At 43.1% G+C, this 18698-nt stretch overlaps 3 protein-coding genes across 3 annotated transcripts in view; 2 read left to right on the forward strand and 1 right to left on the reverse strand.

The window, feature by feature from the left end:
• The window catches only part of LOC310862273 (tyrosine-protein phosphatase non-receptor type 7-like), a 15131-nt gene extending 9822 nt beyond the window's left edge, over positions 1-5309 (forward strand). The window contains exons 6-9 of the mRNA XM_083770095.1: positions 41-217; positions 1615-1772; positions 4080-4193; positions 4916-5309. Coding sequence (XP_083626221.1) covers positions 41-217; positions 1615-1772; positions 4080-4193; positions 4916-5096 — 630 coding nt within the window. The 3' untranslated portion in view covers positions 5097-5309. The remainder of the gene's footprint in view (positions 1-40; positions 218-1614; positions 1773-4079; positions 4194-4915) is intronic.
• The window catches only part of LOC310862261 (suppressor of tumorigenicity 14 protein homolog), a 76676-nt gene that overhangs the window by 36131 nt on the left and 21847 nt on the right, over positions 1-18698 (reverse strand). The gene's annotated exons all lie outside the window — the stretch shown is intronic.
• LOC310862380 (ADP-ribosylation factor-like protein 8A) lies at positions 10345-18498 on the forward strand. Its single transcript, XM_083770255.1, has 7 exons — positions 10345-10758; positions 14558-14638; positions 14809-14882; positions 16279-16372; positions 16789-16856; positions 17008-17078; positions 17360-18498. Exons 1-7 carry the CDS (start codon positions 10636-10638, stop codon positions 17410-17412), a joined length of 564 nt encoding a protein of 187 aa, XP_083626381.1. The 5' UTR covers positions 10345-10635; the 3' UTR covers positions 17413-18498.

Below are 18698 nucleotides of genomic sequence, written 5' to 3' on the forward strand. Positions count from 1 at the left end.
CGTGCGTGCGTGTGTGCGTGCGTGCGTGCGTGCGTTGTAGAAATGTGAGCTGTACTGGCCTGAACCACAGGCCAGGAGAGGACTGATGGAGGAAGAGGAGGAGGAGGAAATGGAGGAGGAGAGAGGAGAGGCAGGAGGTGTATTGGGCAGGTTCCAGCTCACAGTGAGAGACAGGACCCAGAGAGAGGACTTCACCATCACTGATATGCACGTCCAGGTACTAGAACGCAGCCATGGAAGAAGTACTCACCTGTTTTTACTTAAAGATGGAGTGCCGTGATTTTTTCCCACCCTAAAACATGTTCATCAGGTGTTATTGTTATATAAGGAGGTATACCTCTTTCAAAAGAAATTACAGTATTTGTTGAAATGTGGTTTTTATGTGGGCACGCCCACTAGTTCATTAAGTATGCCTGGTGGGTGGTGATGGGTGGTGATCCACCTGAACTGAAGCCTCACCCACAGCTGTAGTTGTATGATAAAGGGGGAGGTGTTAGGGGAGGGGCTGATAGTGTGATGTCACTATATTACTGTTTATTTCATTGGCCCATTTGACTGTCAAGGGTTCGGCCTCCAGGAAGAAACCCTAAATAAAAAGTTAATACACCATTGCACATAAAAACGACTCCAGGGTGTCTAATGAAGTACTATCACCTCATAGACACATGAAAAACTGGAACAATATAAAAATCACGGCACTCCATCTTTAAGTAGAGGTATCAATTCCGCAATGTAGATATACTCTGTTAGAAGTGAAATCCAGTATTCAAAATGGACTATAAGTACAAAAGTATTGGCATCAAAACATACAAAGTACCTCAAAATTGTACTTAAGTACAGTACTTGAGTACATACTTAGTTACTTTACATCACTTAGAATGCATGCCTCAGCAATTGATATCCCTCCTTCTGATCATTCATTAATGTCTGGTGGAGGAAATGTTTTATCTCAATTAAATACAATGTATTTCCTTTTGGGAAATGTAGACTGTCAGATAATGTTTGATATTAATTTAAAAAAACACAACCATTTAGAATAGCAGCACTCCAAATAAAAAAGGTCAAGGTTGATTAATCAGAATATAGTTGTAACAAAAGATATTTTTATCTAAAACAAAAATATATAAAATAGGGATGTCCCGATACACATTTTTCGTTCCCGATCCCGATACCACAATTTCTGTATTAGCCGATACCAATACCGAATACCGATACCAGTGTCGTGATCTCATGTTGTGTTTATAGCTATCTAGCTATATCTCGTGTTGTGTTTATAGCAGACTCCTCACACTCAATGTGCACTTGCAGTTTGGGCAACTTTGTCAACCCCTTTCCCCTGTGTCGGATCGGTGGTTAGACTGGCATATTCACTGATAATGATATGACCTGATTTGACAAATAAATGCAGATAACGATACTTTTCTGATACTGTATCAAGGCATCTATAATATAAAACTTACATGACGTGTGTGTGTGTGTGTGTGTGTGTGTGTGTGTGTGTGTGTGTGTGTGCTTGCGTGTGTGTGTGTGTGTGTGTGTGTGTGTGTGTGTGTGCGTGCATGCGTGCGTGCGTGCGTGTGCGTGCGTGTGCGTGTGTGTCGCTCACGCTCGTAGGTAGCTTCAGAATGTCGTCCAGTCAGACACTATTGGTTCACCTCCTGGCCTGACCACCATGTCCCACAATGCACTGCTCCTCTACTCCGATTCGTGGAAGAGGTAGAGGCTTACAGGAAGTCCCTCGCCGACGCTGGACCAATCATTGTCCACTGCAGGTACGTCCCACAGCCTGCTGGACCAATCATTGTCCACTGCAGGTACGTCCCACAGCCTGCTGGACCAATCATTGTCCACTGCAGGTACGTCCCACAGCCTGCTGGACCAATCATTGTCCACTGCAGGTTCGTCCCACAGCCTGCTGGACCAATCATTGTCCACTGCAGGTACGTCCCACAGCCTGCTGGACCAATCATTGTCCACTGCAGGTACGTCCCACAGCCTGCTGGACCAATCATTGTCCACTGCAGGTACGTCCCACAGCCTTTCCCATTAGGGTGGATCTCAATAGTCAAATAATAAACAATCCTATTTCCTTTCCTAACCACGTCACAAGGTGAAGGAAAGGAGAACGTTAATACCAGGAGCCAGGGGTATGGGGTTATGGTGGTATGGGAGGTGATATTGCATTATGGTAATCCATGGATCCAATTTGATACCATTTATTTTATCTCTGAGAACCCAATATACAGTACACTGTAAAATCCTGTTCTTGTAAACCTGTGATGTGACAATGAAGTTCATTCTGATTCTGTACACTCTCAGAGCTACAGACCCATAAGGGTAATAATGGATTCTGTACACTCTCAGAGCTACAGACCCATAAGGGTCATAATGGATTCTGTACACTCTCAGAGCTACAGACCCATAAGGGTAATAATGGATTCTGTACACACTCTCAGAGCTACAGACCCATAAGGGTAATAATGGATTCTGTACACTCTCAGAGCTACAGACCCATAAGGGTAATAATGGATTCTGTACACTCTCAGAGCTACAGACCCATAAGGGTAATAATGGATTCTGTACACTCTCAGAGCTACAGACCCATAAGGGTCATAATAAGGGTCCATTTCGTACCCGACGTTGAAAAACAGAGATATAAAATAAGATAATACAAAACAGAAAATAAAATAAATACGGCTTAATTCTCCCAACCTTCTCCACTCTGACAATGTAAACGTATATGTTTTCTCATGCCATGCCAATTAAAGTACCTTTGAATTGAATTGACATTTTTTTAAACCCAAACCAGTAATTAAATAATTTACCAAACAACAATGACAAACAAGCTTTGCCCAGCTCTCTGGAACACTGAAGCTGTTTTCTTCGCTACCTCTTTCTCTTTTTCTTCTCACTAAATATGACAAAAACACAGGCCAATGCAAGCTTGCAACAGCAATCATAAAAGAGAGAAGTGGGGAGACTGCAGGAGGCTGAGATTGGAAGAGCAGACCCACACAAAGGGCATGGTGCTCTTTGAAGAGGCTATGAGAGCCACATCCACAGTGATGAAAGGATGTCTTTCATTAAAGTTCTCGGGTCGGGGTGACCCAGTAGTAGCCAGGTGTCCGCCCGGCCCGGCTGCGTGTCCCATATATGGGCTTCGATGTCTGACCGACAACGAGTCACGGCCCGTTTCATTCCCGGGTCAGCTTGGAGAATGTGCTGCTTGTCAGTCCCATAATCTCTTATGGCCTTTCTGGTTTCTGCCAGACGGCAACGAAACAAAGGCTCAATATAGACTGGTGGAGGATATGTTATCTCTGCTTCTGGTCAGACTGAATACATGCTTGCATTTCCTTTTGGGATTTTTTTAAATTAGTATTATTATTTTTATCAACGTTTCTTTATTAACATTTTCAAATCACATATGGGTCAAAAGTGAGCCCCAAACTTTTTATGCATGGCTTGAAAACAGAATGGCCATTTGAGTCAGCCAGCCTCTGTAGTCAAACATTTGGAGCGCCACTACTCCCACTTTCTGTGTTTGTTTATACTTGGCCATGGCCACAGGATATTACGCCACAAGACAACGTCTTTTTTATTTTGCATGTACTTTCCAGGAAGAGGAAGGTTGCAGTTTTTATTAGCACGGAATCCCCAATGATGATGTCATTTGTAGGCAGGTTTATGGACCGTCCACAGCCCATCGAACAATGAGACACAGAACAGGCCAGTAGAGAGCATCATCTTATAATTAGCATTAGTGAGGAATGATCGAGGACCAATGATATGAAGATAAGGTTGAAATTACTAGTATAACATGCTTAATTGCATCCTTAATGGATACAACCATTAAGCCTATCCATTAAGGATGTATCCATAATGGATATAGGGTATAGGGCTAGGCTATGATCCATCCATTTCCCATTAATTCTCGTTAATTACTTCATTAGTCTATCCATATAGGTTTGGCATAATTCAAGATGAAAAGTGCATATTTTCATGCACTTTTAAGCCTAATGGAATGAAGATCGAAAGGTAAATGGTGGAAGTCAATGTTCTCCTCTCTCCTCTCTCAGTGCAGGCATTGGGAGGACAGGCTGCTTCATAGCCAGTAGTATCGGCTGCCAGCAGCTCAGAGAGACGGGGCAGGTGGACATCTTGGAGACGGTCTGTCAGCTACGCTTGGACAGGTATGGAAGGACAACAACCTCATTCTTTGTCTGTCTCTCTCGCGGCTCTCTATATCATCTCTTTCGGGAATAGAAACCTCATATCTCCAAAACTGTTACTTTTCAGGGTTGATATTCAAAAGCATCAAAAGTAGCAGATCTACAAGCTCAAAACCCGTCGTGAGCCTCGGCTTGAGCCATGTTTCGAGCTTGAGGATCTGCTACTGTTGATGTTTTTGTGTGACGCTCGGCTGTAGTATTCATTTTCAAAATACGTAGGTTGGTTTCCAGCCTGATTCGCTGTGATTCCGTGATTTGTTTTGTCACTCTGCTACTCAGTCTGGAAAGTCTCCAAGGTAGGCGGGACATGCCAAAACTGAAAATCGACCGGAGGCTTCTGATTGGTCTGACACTGAATCTGACACAGTGGAGTAACTACTGAATAAAACTAGTGTTTACTTTATACTGTATAGGTTTTACTCTCGAGTCTCGCTTCAAGATTTGTGCCGAATTTTCACGATTTAAAAATAAATAGCAGACCTACAAGCTCGTAGCATGCCACTCGAGCTTGTAGATCTGCTATTTTTCAATAGCTAAAGTATAACATAATGCTTAGTTAAAACACCAAAAGGGGTTCCCGTCCAGAATGGGTTGAGGTTTCTGCCCGACAGCGATAATATGTTCTCCTTCTCCATAATGTTGACTGATGTGTTCCGGGTGCTTCCTTCCTTCCTTCCTTCCAGAGGTGGGATGATTCAGACCAATGAGCAGTATCAGTTCCTGTATGCCACACTGGCCCAGTACAGCTCCCAGCTCCAGGACCAACAGAACCCTGCAGACCCAAGCCCGCTTCATCTCAGCTCACAGCTACAGAACCTCCAACTGGACAGCGCACTGCACACACAGAACCCCATGAGGGACTGAACATCCATTCAGAGCCAATACCATAGACTGGAGAGCAGTGGTTCTCAAGCTTTTGAAATATATATATTTTAAGGACCCCCAGTTCGATATACATCAGGCCATGAGACCACAGACCCCACCCATTTGTTACCATGTGTTTATTACATGGCTTGGTTGAATGCTTGATTCTGATTGGTGTGTGTTATTTCTTGATAATGACCGCTCCACTCTATAACAGACCGCTGTCTAATCAAAGCCTCAGAGCACCAGCTGCACCCGCTTGATTTACTTCTGTTTCCAACATGACAGCCATGTAAACACACACACACACACACACACACACACACACACACACACACAATGCCATTTACAGCTAAACATTTTTTTGATCAACTCAACTTCCTTGTTTTTCGACAGTGCTGCAGCTGGGCAGACGCTGGCCAGCGCAACACTTATGGAGTATACTTTCATTTCCGTAAGAAAGGAAATAAGGCAATGTCCCACCAAATGTCAGATTTCTAACAATAATTGTGTAAAAATATTTATTTAATAGAATCTCTGAAGAACCCACTTTTGAATTCACACACATTCACACATAAACATGATTTATGGTGTGCAAATTAGTTAATCTATCGCCTATAGGAGATTTTAGAAATACATGTAATGACTTTGTTGTGGAAAATAGACTGTATCAGAGGAAGACTTTGTCAAAAAATAACTTTTATTTAATTGAAAAGGTTACAAATGTACTTTAACTGAGCGATAGTGAACCAACTACCAATGTAACTCAGAAGAACCAGTTAGCTCCAATGACAGTTGTAGAACTTCACGCACGCACGCACGCACGCACGCACGCACGCACGCACGCTCGCACGCACGCACGCACGCACGCACGCACGCACGCACGCACGCACGCACGCACGCACGTACGCACGCACGCACGCACGCGCGCACACACACACACACACACACACACACACACACACACACACACACACACACACACACACACACACACACACACACACACACTGCACACACACACACACACACACACACACACACACACACTGCACACACACACACACACACACACACACAAAACCAGCAGCAGGCACATCTCTAGAGGTTCTAGAACACAGAGAACCAAGAACACAAGGAACCATCTAACCGTCACAAAGAACCAAGTGTGATTCGGGTTTTAGACGTGCAGAAAGATATATATTTTGTTTATATATTTTTGTTTCTATGTGTTAAATTGATCTCTATTGTGATAGTGATCTTTGTGTTTTTCAGTAAGGTCTCTCTATAGCTCTTCTATGTTAACAGAAAATGCATTTTCAGGTCGTTGTCAATTTGATCCAAACAGGAAAGAGAATCCATTTTTCCAGCTTCACTTTCATAGAGTGTCGCAGTCCCACCCGGAAATTAATCCCAATGCATTTTTCCCATAGACAATTCAAAAAGTATTTATTTAAAGACCTTTTAAGCGTCGTACGAAGCCAACTCGAGTCGTGACAAATCATGACAACAAACACAATATTTTGGACCAAACAAATAATTACAAAGACGAAAAACAACAAAAAAAGTGTTGTAACCTGCCATTTTTTTCTACTTTCTAATTCTTTGTTTGGCTTTGTTTGTGTTTATTGTCATGATTTGTCATGACAAGAGTTGGCTTTGTCCGCGGCGTAAACGTCTTTAAATAAATACTTTCTGAAAAGTATATATGAGGAAAATGAACAGGGATTTCTGCGATGACAAACAAATAGCCCTGCTGACTCAAGCTCATAAGCCCCAATATATCCACATGATAGAGATTCTGTCTTGGATCGGCGGTAGATGTTTGATCTCTCTCACACTGGAGACCACGGTTCAAATCCTACCGGGCGCACAAAACTGTAGCAATAGACCTGTCACAATTATTTGAGATAATTTGTCATATCTGCCCTGTGCAACTTTAGTTTTTTATGAAGTTTAAAAGCCAAACAGAAATGTAATTTATTTATAATGTTCCAATTTGTTCAACAACAGAAACACAATTAAATCGACGGCCTAAACCGCAGCTTTAACTTTGCCAGGTGACGCTGTCAAGGTTGATGGCATGACCCCCGCCATCATGTTGCCCAGGAGGAGGCCTCTCCTTCTCATGACCCCCGCCATCATGTTGCCCAGGAGGAGGCCTCTCCTTCGGGCACGAGCGGCCTCACCTCGGCCTCCCTGTCGCCTGGAGGCCTGCGCGGAGCACAGGAGCTCCTGGGCTTCGGCCCTGGCCCCACCCTCTGAGATGGATCATTGAAACGCTGAGTGAAACTAAAGTGGTCTTACCCTTTAAGCGCTCAGGATTTGACTGTGTATATACGATACTCTATTTCCATAAACTTAGCTAAGTATAAATAATGTGATGCAAATGTGGTGTGTATAAATGTAAACAGGTCATATAATTTGTCCGGTGAGGTGTAGGCCTGTGTGTGTGTGTGTGTGTGTGTGTGTGTGTGTGTGTGTGTGTGTGTGTGTGTGTGTGTGTGTGTGTGTGTGTGTGTGTGTGTGTGTGTGTGTGTGTGTGTGTGTGTGTGTGTTTGTGCGTGCGTGCGTGCGTGCGTGCGCGCGCGCGCGCGTGCGTGCGTGTGAGAGAGGCTGCAGGAAGATGAAAATAATGTTATGCCTGTAAATGCATTGTCATGATGTGTTGCTGTTCTTAATAAAAATCAGTTGTGTTGTAGTCTGTGTGTTTTGGGACTGTGTGGGGGGGGGGGGGGTGGATTGAGTCAAGGCAGAGACCAAAGGAATTGGAATTCCAATCAAGTCCGAGATCAAAAGAATATTTTATTTTTACGAATTGAAGTCAAATACAAATACCGATATATATAGCTTTCACTATAACAGAATATGAAACATTGTAGTAATATTTCATGGATTTTTCAAAAGCTCAGATTTACAATGGCATAACATTATAAACATCTTATTACTGCTACTGGTGAAGATAGGCCTTCTATATTGTAGGCATATAAAAAGTTAATAGCCGATCTACAAGTTTGTAGAATCTGGATCATTGTGAGCTTGGCTATTAGATTGAAAACATTGAATTGAATAGAATAGAATATACTTTATTTGCCAGAAAGGGAGTCTACCAACGCGCCTCAAGCCTGAAACGGCTGATCCGGTGCTTCACAGGTGCAGGGACATCAAAGTTGCATAAGGAGAAGAGACTGGAGCAGCACGGACATTTAGAGCCTTTTATTTAGGTGCTGAGTATACAAAAAGAGACTAACGTTTCGACCTTGCGGCCTTCATCAGAGTCATGGGTGGTAGCATTATGGGCATGTCTTTATATACAGGTTGGGCTCTCAATGAGCCAATGACAGGGTACCATACGACATGTAATAACCCGTTACTACCAGCAGTCTAGATAAGTTAAGAGGTGGCTATGGAGAAAACGCTGTTGAACAGTGAAATAAATAAAGTAAAACAGGGATTTAACCATAAAAAAGCCATCAAGATAAAAACAGTAATTAAGAACAACAGTGCACATACATATTTAAGGGCCTTGTGGCCAAATAATTAGAAAAGAAAACAAAACAGAGGTACTTTATTTGCCATTTGTACAAGTGCATAGGTGAGAAAAGAAACATAGAACATACAATCCTAGAATAAACTAGAAAAAGTGCCCTTCTGGGCACAGGTCTCCACCAGGTTATCCACAGATCCGTGCAGTTAGAGGTAAAAACACTTTTCGGCCAGTTATAGCGCCACCTTGAGGCTGAGTTGAAATTGTTCATGTGGCATTTTGTCCTGGGCCTAGTGGGAATGTGGGTGCACAATGTCACGAAAATCACGCGATGTGTTCATGATTTGCAGCATTTTGTTTGAAACTGAGCACTCCTGTGAACTTTGGAAGCCAATCTTAACCAATCAGGATGGAGTCTGAGAAATCTGAAAGACTGGTTTCGTTGAATGGCTCTAGAGAGACTGTGTACCAATTTGCGCGATGTTTGGACAAAATCTGTAGGTGTACTGTGCAAAAACTTGTTTTGCACAAAGCGGCCTCCTGGTGGCGCTATAACAGGCCGTTCTGGAAAGTTTGGGGCAGAGGTTCATCGTTGGCATCCAGGGAGTGTGTGTGCAAAATTTGGCATCGACCGGGTTAACGGTGGCCGAGATTAGCTGCTCACGGACGGACGGACACACACACACACACACACACACACACACACACACACACACACACACACACACACACACACACGGACGGACGGACGGACGGACGGACGGACGGAGTGCAAAACATACTCTCCCCCCATGCCTTCGGCCTGGTGGAGACAATAAGTGCTTCATAGTCTACCTAAAAACAATGCATATTCAGTTCGTCTATCAAAGTGCTTCATAATCTGCCTAAAAACAGTGCATAATTCAATTCATCTTTCTTGATTCAGTTCATCTATCATATTGATTTCCGTCCCTAATGTCCTCGGCTACTAGTCGCACAGTAGCAGGGAAATGGGGGACTGCTGTCACAATATTTTAATTGACATGGAAAGGTTTGAGGACCACTGTGTTATCCTACCCTAAAACAAGGCTCCAGACTTCCCAAAACAAACTGGTCAGGCTCCTGCTTGGCCTCACCCCCCGAACCCACCTCACCCCTGCCCACTTAGACAGGCTGGAATGGCTTAGGGTCGATGTGGAATGCCCTATGCCAACAGTCATTAAGACATGCAAAACCCTTGACTCCTTCAAAACCGCTCTCAAAGGGCACCTACGGACGGCTGCAATTCGAAACTGGCCCCCGTAAAATCTGAATCCCCCCCCCCCACCACCCATGGCACCATCCCCTCACTGTATATGTTTCTTTTCCCTTTTTACCTCCTTTATGATATCAGAAAAATGCACATAAAGTGTACAAAGACCCGCACACCGTCTGCACTTGCAATACGAACTTTATGATGAATTCCTGTTCTTCTTTTTTTTGGCTATATATAGAAGTGTCTATTTGTACGTCTCTAAATGTTTTGATGATTTGAACAAGGTGGACCCTGTTGTAAACAAGTGTACTGCTTTATTGGGTCGTCCACTCACAGTTAACCGTCTTTGTATTAAGTTGTGCTTGAAATGTACTGTAATTCTGCAACCTGAATAAATATTTCAATCAATCAACCAAACCGTTAGGGGGCAGTGGTAACACCAGGCAGGACCTCTTCACATCCTCGGTTCCCTCTTTTCCTCCCTCTCCTCTTTTCCTCCTTCCATCAAACCCCACCCCAACCCGGAAGAACGGAGCGCAGAAAGCAGACAGACAGACAGGGCGAGACCAAAAGACGGAGGAGTAAACAACGGACAGAACAACATAAATACAAAACAATAACGGACAATAAAAAACAACCCGACGGTTCCTCTCCTCCTGTACTAGTCCCACGAAGCACGTCACGTCGGTCCGTCGTCGTGTCGCCGTCGCTCGCGCTGTCAGTCACTGCGTTAGCCCGCTAGCTAGCCTGCTAGCGTTCTGCCCCCGTACCCCTAGCGTTAGCATTTAGCATTAGCGTCGGCTAATACATAAATAAACATGATAGCGCTTATCAACAAGCTGCTGGACTGGTTCAAGGCTCTGTTCTGGAAGGAGGAGATGGAGCTCACCCTGGTGGGGCTGCAGTACTCTGGGAAGACCACCTTTGTCAACGTGATAGCGGTACGTGTGTCACTGTGTGTGTGTGTGTGTGTGTGTTATGTCCTCATAATAACGTTCATGTGTTTATTAGGTGTGTGTATGTGGTGTGTTCATACTATTAATGTGTCTTTGTGTGTTGTGTTCATAATTGTAATGTGCTTATTATGTGTGTTTTATATTATGGGTTCATAATATTATGAACACAAAATGGATGTTATCATTTTTAATGTATTATGTGTGCTGTGTTCATAATATTAGTGTGTGTATTTTGTGTTGTCGGGGAGTTTGGTTCCAAAACTGAGGGTTGAGACCCCAAATTATTAGTGTGTAGGGGTATGTGCACATTTCTAAAGTTACAAGGTAATGGCTTTTACCAAAACTAATTGGCCAAATTGTCAAATATTACATCCAAAAGAGGTTAAACATTGTTTATCAGTTGAACGAGTCAAACTAAATGTAATGCCTACAATTCTAAGTGCTTGTCAGGGTGGGGGGGGGGGGGTCCCCAGTTCTGAAAAACTGAACCCTTGCTTTACCATTCCAGGCATTTAGCTAGACCTAGAATGCCTAATTATACTTCGTAAATGTTCATGTATCACAGGCATAGATCCCTTCTGGTAATGCTGGTAGAATTGAAACATCGGCGGCATAAATGTGATAAATGCTCTGTTTGTACTCACCCATTAAATAATTCCAAAGACGTGGAGTGAAAAATGGTCCTCTAGTTTTATATCCATGTGAAAGTTCTGGCACAAAACGTGTATTTAGTCAATTATCTCCACTTTTTCAAGAGATGCACACGGACATCTTTCTCTCCGGGCGAGGGGGGCCGGAATAATCGATGAACTGATTCGACAAATACGTCCTGTTTACAAATACGTCCCCTCGCCCGGAGAGAAAGATGTCCGTGTGCATCTCTTGAAAAAGTGGAGATAATTGACTAAATACACGTTTTGTGCCAGAACTTTCACATGGATATAAAACTAGAGGTAGAGGACCATATTTCACTCCACGTCTTTGGAATTATTTAATGGGTGAGTACAAACAGAGCATTTATCACATTTATGCCGCCGATGTTTCAATTCTACCAGCATTACCAGAAGCGATCTATGCCTGTGATACATGAAAATTTACGAAGTATAATTAAATGATCACAGGCATTCTAGGTCTAGCATTTAGCCTGATGCTCTTATACAGAGTGACTTGACATATAATCAAGGTAATAATAATTCATCCAATTTATATATAGCACCTTTCTTTGTACTCTAAAAGTCACTTTACAAGAAAGAACAAACAAAAAACTCTACTACATTAAGTCTGAAAAGGAATGTTTTGAGAGAGATTTTGAACAGGGCCAGGTTTAGGTTTCAGGTTCATTTATTTGTTCGTCCCCGAAGGGCGATTTGGTTTACAGCAAAGCATAACAGGCAGACACATGAATCACATAAACACAGTAAAAAGAACATGGTACACATAGAAAATAAAAACAGCAGTTCAAGGTTTCAGTGTAGCAAAGGAAATTCATAACGGCGACAAAGTTACCTCCTCCTCCTGTCGTCATTTAAGGCCTGGATAGACACAGGCACGAAGGAGAATTTATATTTTATACCTGTTACTTTTGGCCCCTGGAACCTTTAGTCGAAGGCCGGAAAGAAGCAGCCTGTAGGGGATGGGAGTTGTCCGAACAAATGGACTTGGCTTTCTTAAGCACCTGGTTTTTAAAGACATTATCCAGGCTACTGAAATTTACTCCTGCTATTAGGGGCGGCTTTGTTGTGAGCTGGGGTTGAGTTCCAAAGGAAGGGGGCTGCAACTGAGAGGTAAACACATGCATATTATATTGAATGCAGAGAGAGTGAGCAACACTGGACTAACTCAGTAAAGTAAAGCAAGTAAAGCAATTTTGAAACAGGTGGTACGCAGGAGGACCAACAAGCGCTTCTTGAACACAAAAATGGAATCACGTGGAATGTATTGACAGAAAGTAGGTCATAATGTCTAAGGTGAATTTTTATAAACTTAAGACTTGACAGCGACAAATGGGATAACCCAAGCTATCCTTACAGGTGCAATATTGGATTGTTTATCTGTGTTTTACGTCCGATAGGACTTTTCTAAATTACATTTTAACCAGTGTGTTGCATGCATTAATTTGCTCATACTTTTCGATGTATTTCAGTTGGTGTAAGACAGTCGTTCTAAAACCTTTTTATGTCAAGGAGGATCCCCACATTGACACGTATTAATTGCCACGGACTACCATTTGAAAAGATATGCCAGGGACCACCATAAGAGAAGCTTTATGGCTCTAGCACTAGCAGTGATTCTCAACCATTTTAATTTCACTGCCAGTTTGACCTGCATTAGTCTACGGACCCCCATTTAATGGCATTTCTATCTCTGGGACCCCGGTTTTATATTGTAAAATCAATGTTAATTTTACTCTGAGAGTGTACAAATGGACCCAATATTCATAGTTGCACAAGTAGCTTTTGTTTGGGCTTATTTCTGAAGTGTAGTTGCTTATTTGGGCGTGCTTTCACAAGACTCTTTGAAAATAGCTGATCAAGTGGCGAAAGTTCCGGTCGCCTCTTTGGGGCTTGTTTTCATAGGCCTCCGTTGCTTGTTTCACTCAAAGAATCTGGCAACACCGGAATCTCTATCCAAACAAAAACAAAACACTTTTCACAAGCCCAGCGCTAACTGACCAAACAAGTCTGGTTGGCCATCGACGCCCGACTAGAAGTCCCGACCTGTCAATAGTCAGTGCAAGACAACATACATAATGTTAAAGCATTAACAGGTTTAAAACAATAGTCGTAAATGGTCAGATTAAATAAAACATCAATAATGGAGCCCACTGGCTAAGTAGTTTAGGCACATGCCACTATAGGCTTTGGCCTGAGAGTGCGTTGCGTGTTCGAGTCCCGTTCATGACGACCTTTGCTGCATGTCTCTCGCTCCCCTTCTCTCTCTCCCTATTTCCTGTCAGTCTTGACTTGATACTATCAATAAAGGCAGAAAAGCCAAAAAGACGGCAATACAATCTCGTAAACACATACTACCGTTATATTGTACACTGTACAGAGGTGTGTGTGTGTGCGTGTGCGCGCTAGACTGAGCTAGACAGAGTAGAGATCAAGTCAGATATGGCTGTCGTCTTTACTACCTTTGTTTAGGGATGTGTTCACTGTTCAGCAATGACATTGCAATGCATTCCTTGTACAATGACAGTGACAGCACATAACTCAAAGTCTGCAAATACTTTGAGTGTGCACTGTGCATATCCCCAGGCATGGACTAATAATAATTATTAGATAATTTACACTTCACAGTCAGAAACAGAGATTGATATGAGCTAAAAGAACCAGCTGACAAACACAACGTGGAAGAAAAATAGAGACAGAGAGATGTGGAGAAGAGGAAAGACAAGTAGAGACATTTGATCCAGTACTTATTGGTCTGGTCATCATAATCATGGTGGTGTGCACACTGCACAGACATGCTGTGCTGTAAATATCGGTTTTGATAATTTTTTTGGTACTGGGAATGTGCCACATTATAAGTGATGCATTTGCAGGAATCAATGAAATGCACAGTTCCCGCAATCCAATCCAGGTAAATGGAGGCCCTGTACACTTATTCCTGTGGAAAATTTCATATAGAGCTATTTGAATAAAATATCACTAACACCCCCTTTAACTTTACACTGGAAGTCAATGGAGAGGGAGATTGGGCTGAAGTTGTGACATCATTATTCATTAGACGTGTGTGTGTGTGTGTGTGTGTGTGTGTGTGTGTGTGTGTGTGTGTGTTACAGTCGGGACAGTTCAGTGAAGACATGATCCCTACAGTGGGGTTCAACATGAGGAAAATCACCAAGGGCAACGTCACTATCAAGGTTGGTGGCACCACTCCCTGCTTTGCTCAATAGATGTTGCATTTGACCTGCAGTACTTTTGTGGAGGACAGATTTGATTTAACTGTTCTGCCCGCTCTCTCTCCGTTTCTCTCTCTCTCTCTCTCTCTCTCTCTCTCTCTCTCTCTCTCTCTCTCTCTCTCTCTCTCTAGTTATGGGACATAGGCGGTCAGCCTCGTTTCAGAAGCATGTGGGAGAGGTACTGTCGAGGAGTCAGTGCCATCGTGTAAGTGTCCACTCCATACTAGGACCGGGGCAATTCATTCGAAATACCGTATTTTCCCAATACCTTTTTTTGGTAATTTCCTATGAATCGAGACAAAACGTGTGTAATAGATTTTTTTTGCACGCTAGGTTTCGTGTGGTTAAAAATGGAAAAGCAACTGTGTCCTGTCATTTTAGATTTTAGCGTTGCGGCTATTCAAAAACAGCAGATATACAAGCTCACTTGGTTCGTTTTTTAATGTGTGAGAAGGAACTACTGGTTTAGAAGACATTTGTAGAATGGGCCTCAGGTCTTAAAGGGTCAACACTCTGTGGAAGGAAGAGCATCAATCACAACAATAGGGACTTTAAGCAACGACTGTTTTCAGGACGGCTCCGCTACGCGGAAGTACGGCGGCTATGACGCCCACTCCGTAGCTGTCAAAACCGTTACACAAACAGTCTCCGGTGACATTGGTTGCCATGGTGACGCGTCTATGCAGCATGTGTCAAACATAAACACATTATTATTATTACATAATATAACACCCCGTTGCGCATCAGCTAACTTGCCGATATTGCTTAATTCTTACATGCGCTGGACATGATCAGCAGTAGAAAGAGCACAGTGCTGGAGCAATCTGTGTTATTCTAAAACCATTTTAATAAACATGGTTAATATGACATATGGTATTAGTGTTATTTCTTCATTCAGAGCATGCCAACACATAACACACCATAAGAGAGGTGATGGCGCAATCGGTGTAAATATATGACAGCTATAATTTCAATAAACATGGTTTATGACATGGCGTTGTATAGACACTACGTGTAAGTGTAGGTTCTGCCGTAGTAGAAAGGGCTGCGACCGGAGAGCAGGTTTATGTATCGAGCACTGATCCATTTCCGGTAGCCGACTGCCTTATCCGTCGTTGCTTAAAGTCCCTACTAACATGCCCACCTGAACAGGGCTCCTGAGGGCCCCCGTGTTGTGCACTCAGGCACCAAACATGTACCTTTACAGGCCTATTGATCAGGGCTGTCCTCTGTGTACTGTACCTATATGCCTAATTGATCAGGTCTGTCCTGTGTGTGTACTGTATGCGTGGGGAGCCTAAATTATGCTGGTGCTGCTGTATGAAAATGGTAGGCGTAGCAGTGCAGTTAGTCTGGAGACATTATTATGACAGGAACATTACTATTCTATAAGTTTCACTTCCTCCACCTACTGCTATATATAAGTCTGGCCTGGCTGCTACATAATGCAGCCTTTAGACTTGATTCATTTAGTCTCTGTGTGGAACCTGCATTTCCAACATTGGTGCCCCAAAGATTTGTGCATATACTGTATTTGTGACTGTGTGTGTGTGTGTGTGTGTGTGTGTGTGTGTGTGTGTGTGTGTGTGTGTGTGTTGTAGTTACATGGTAGATGCGGCTGACCCAGAGAAGATCGAAGCCTCCAAGAACGAACTCCACAATTTACTGGACAAACCTCAGCTTCAGGGCATTCCTGTGAGTACCAGACATTAGAACCATCTATAAACATAGTACTGAGGAACTGAGGAGTGCCTGAACCCATCTCCCCAGGGAGTTTTATTCGTCTGGCTTCCAGGCTAGAATAAAAGTGCTTGGCATGGTCAAATACCTACTGGCAGTTTGCACATGAAATATGAAGCTGGTCAGTGTGGTTTGTGAAATTGGCCGTACACAAACTCATATCACATGGGCGCTCACACTCAGAGAGGCAAGTGGGCCAAACAATATCTCCGCCGGTCCGCCCCTGCCCTGGTGGAGATAACTATGTTACTTTGCAGTAACCTAACCTAACAATATCTCCGCCAGTCCGCCCCTGCCCTGGTGGAGATAACTATGTTACCTTGCAGTAACCTAACCTACACTATGCATCTCTTCTTGCTCGTCTGTTGTAGGTGTTGGTACTTGGTAATAAGAGAGACTTACCAGGAGCACTGGATGAGAAGGAACTCATAGAGAGGATGTAAGTCTAAACGCACGCACACACACACACACACACACACACACACACACACACACACACACACACACGCACGTGCGCACACACATGCACACACACACAAAATACTATCAATACCTACAATTGTGTGTGTGTGTGTGTGTGTGTGTTTTAGGAACTTGTCAGCCATCCAGGACAGAGAGATTTGCTGCTACTCGATCTCCTGCAAGGAGAAGGACAACATTGGTAACGTACACACACACACATGCACACACACACACGCACACGCACACACACACACACACACACACACTCACACACACACACACACACACACACACACACACACACACACACACACTGCTTGTTCACAGCTCTTACAAGAGAAGACACTATTTGTGTGAGTGACACACAGTTCTCCAATTTCTCTTTCTCTCCCTCTCTCACTGCCCCCTCTTTGTCTGTCTGTCTGTCTGTCTCTCTCTCTCTCTCTCTCTCTCTCCGTTTCTTTCTTTCTCTCTCTCTAGACATTACTCTTCAGTGGTTGATCCAACACTCTCGAACCAAGAGGACTTCCTGAGAAAAGCCATGCCCACTTTCCCCAAGACCTACCCATGAAATGTACCTTCCCCTTACACACACACACACACACACACACACACACACACACACACACACACACACACACCCCTCTACCCCAACCCTGTCCTAACCTAAGCCTCCCCACTATAACCAGTAGGGGATTGACCCCGCTACTTTAAACAGATTTGTCATTTAATACCTTATATGGGTGGTCATGTGACCCACGTTGTACAGTAGAGCATCCGTACTGGTTTGATACTGGAAAACTTAAGCCTCCATACATGGTTTTGTCAGAGGGACTCCCTCCCTCCCCATCCCCCTCCCCCTCCTTCATCCCTTTTGTCAGCGTCTCAACCAGCAAATAGCTTTGTTCACCTCCGTCTGTTACATTATCCATCCCTCCATCCATCCATCTCTCTGTACCCCTCTTCTTCTTCTTCTTCTTCTTCTTCTTCTTCTTCTGTTCCTTCCATCTTGCCCTGTTTTCTTCTTTCTCCTGTTTCCCAAACTCTTGTTCTGGGACCCCTTTGTGGACTTCAGACACATTTTTACGTGTCCCTTTATTTTTGTTTCCCAAATTTAGTTTTTAATTATTATTTCAAAACCTAAAAAAAAAAAAAAAGAAGCTAAAGTTTTCATTAATTAAAAACAAAATACAATGATTTTTTTTTTTCAGTATGAAATGAAAAATAATAATAAATTAGAAAATAAATGTTTATGAAGTGGTGAAAATAGCCAATCTACAAGCTCGCAATGCAGCGTGAAACGACACAGGGTGAGCTTGCAGATCTGCTATATTTTCACTATAGTTTGGGTCCCGGGCAAATTTTATTTTCTGGGTCTGGAGCTAAAACGTGTGGGAACCACCACTGATCCAGAGCATTCTTTTCATGCTTTGAAAACAAGGTGAAACATTTTTCATTACACCGCATTAACACATTAACCCATTCTGACCTGAGATCAGATTCATACGAGGTTTCCACTGGGACACACACTGGTCTGATTAACCCATTCTGACCTGAGATCAGATTCTAAAAATGTCAGTCGTTCTTTGATTTTTTTCAAAAATAGCAGACCTACAAGCTCGTAGCGCGCCACTCGGTGGCGTGCTATGAGCTTGTAGATCTGCTATTTTTCAATAGCTAAAGCATAACATGATGCTAACACCAAAATGGGTGCCCGTTCAGAATGGGTTAACCACATGAACCCTATTCTGGGCATGTGTCATGAATTGGCAAACAATCTGCAAAAATAGACAATTTACAATCTCACATGTCGTCACAT

This window comes from Protomyctophum parallelum (genome assembly GCF_964188405.1).
Source record: "Protomyctophum parallelum genome assembly, chromosome: 7".
Lineage (NCBI taxonomy): Eukaryota > Metazoa > Chordata > Actinopteri > Myctophiformes > Myctophidae > Protomyctophum > Protomyctophum parallelum.

Coding starts and splice junctions, on each gene's coding strand:
- LOC310862380 (XM_083770255.1), top strand. CDS start 10,636: ATGATAGCGCTTATCAACAAGCTGCTGGACTGGTTCAAGGCTCTGTTC. Junction 16,857..17,007: donor AAGGAACTCATAGAGAGGAT/GTAAGTCTAAAC, acceptor TGTGTGTTTTAG/GAACTTGTCAGCCATCCAGG. Junction 17,079..17,359: donor CAAGGAGAAGGACAACATTG/GTAACGTACACA, acceptor CTCTCTCTCTAG/ACATTACTCTTCAGTGGTTG.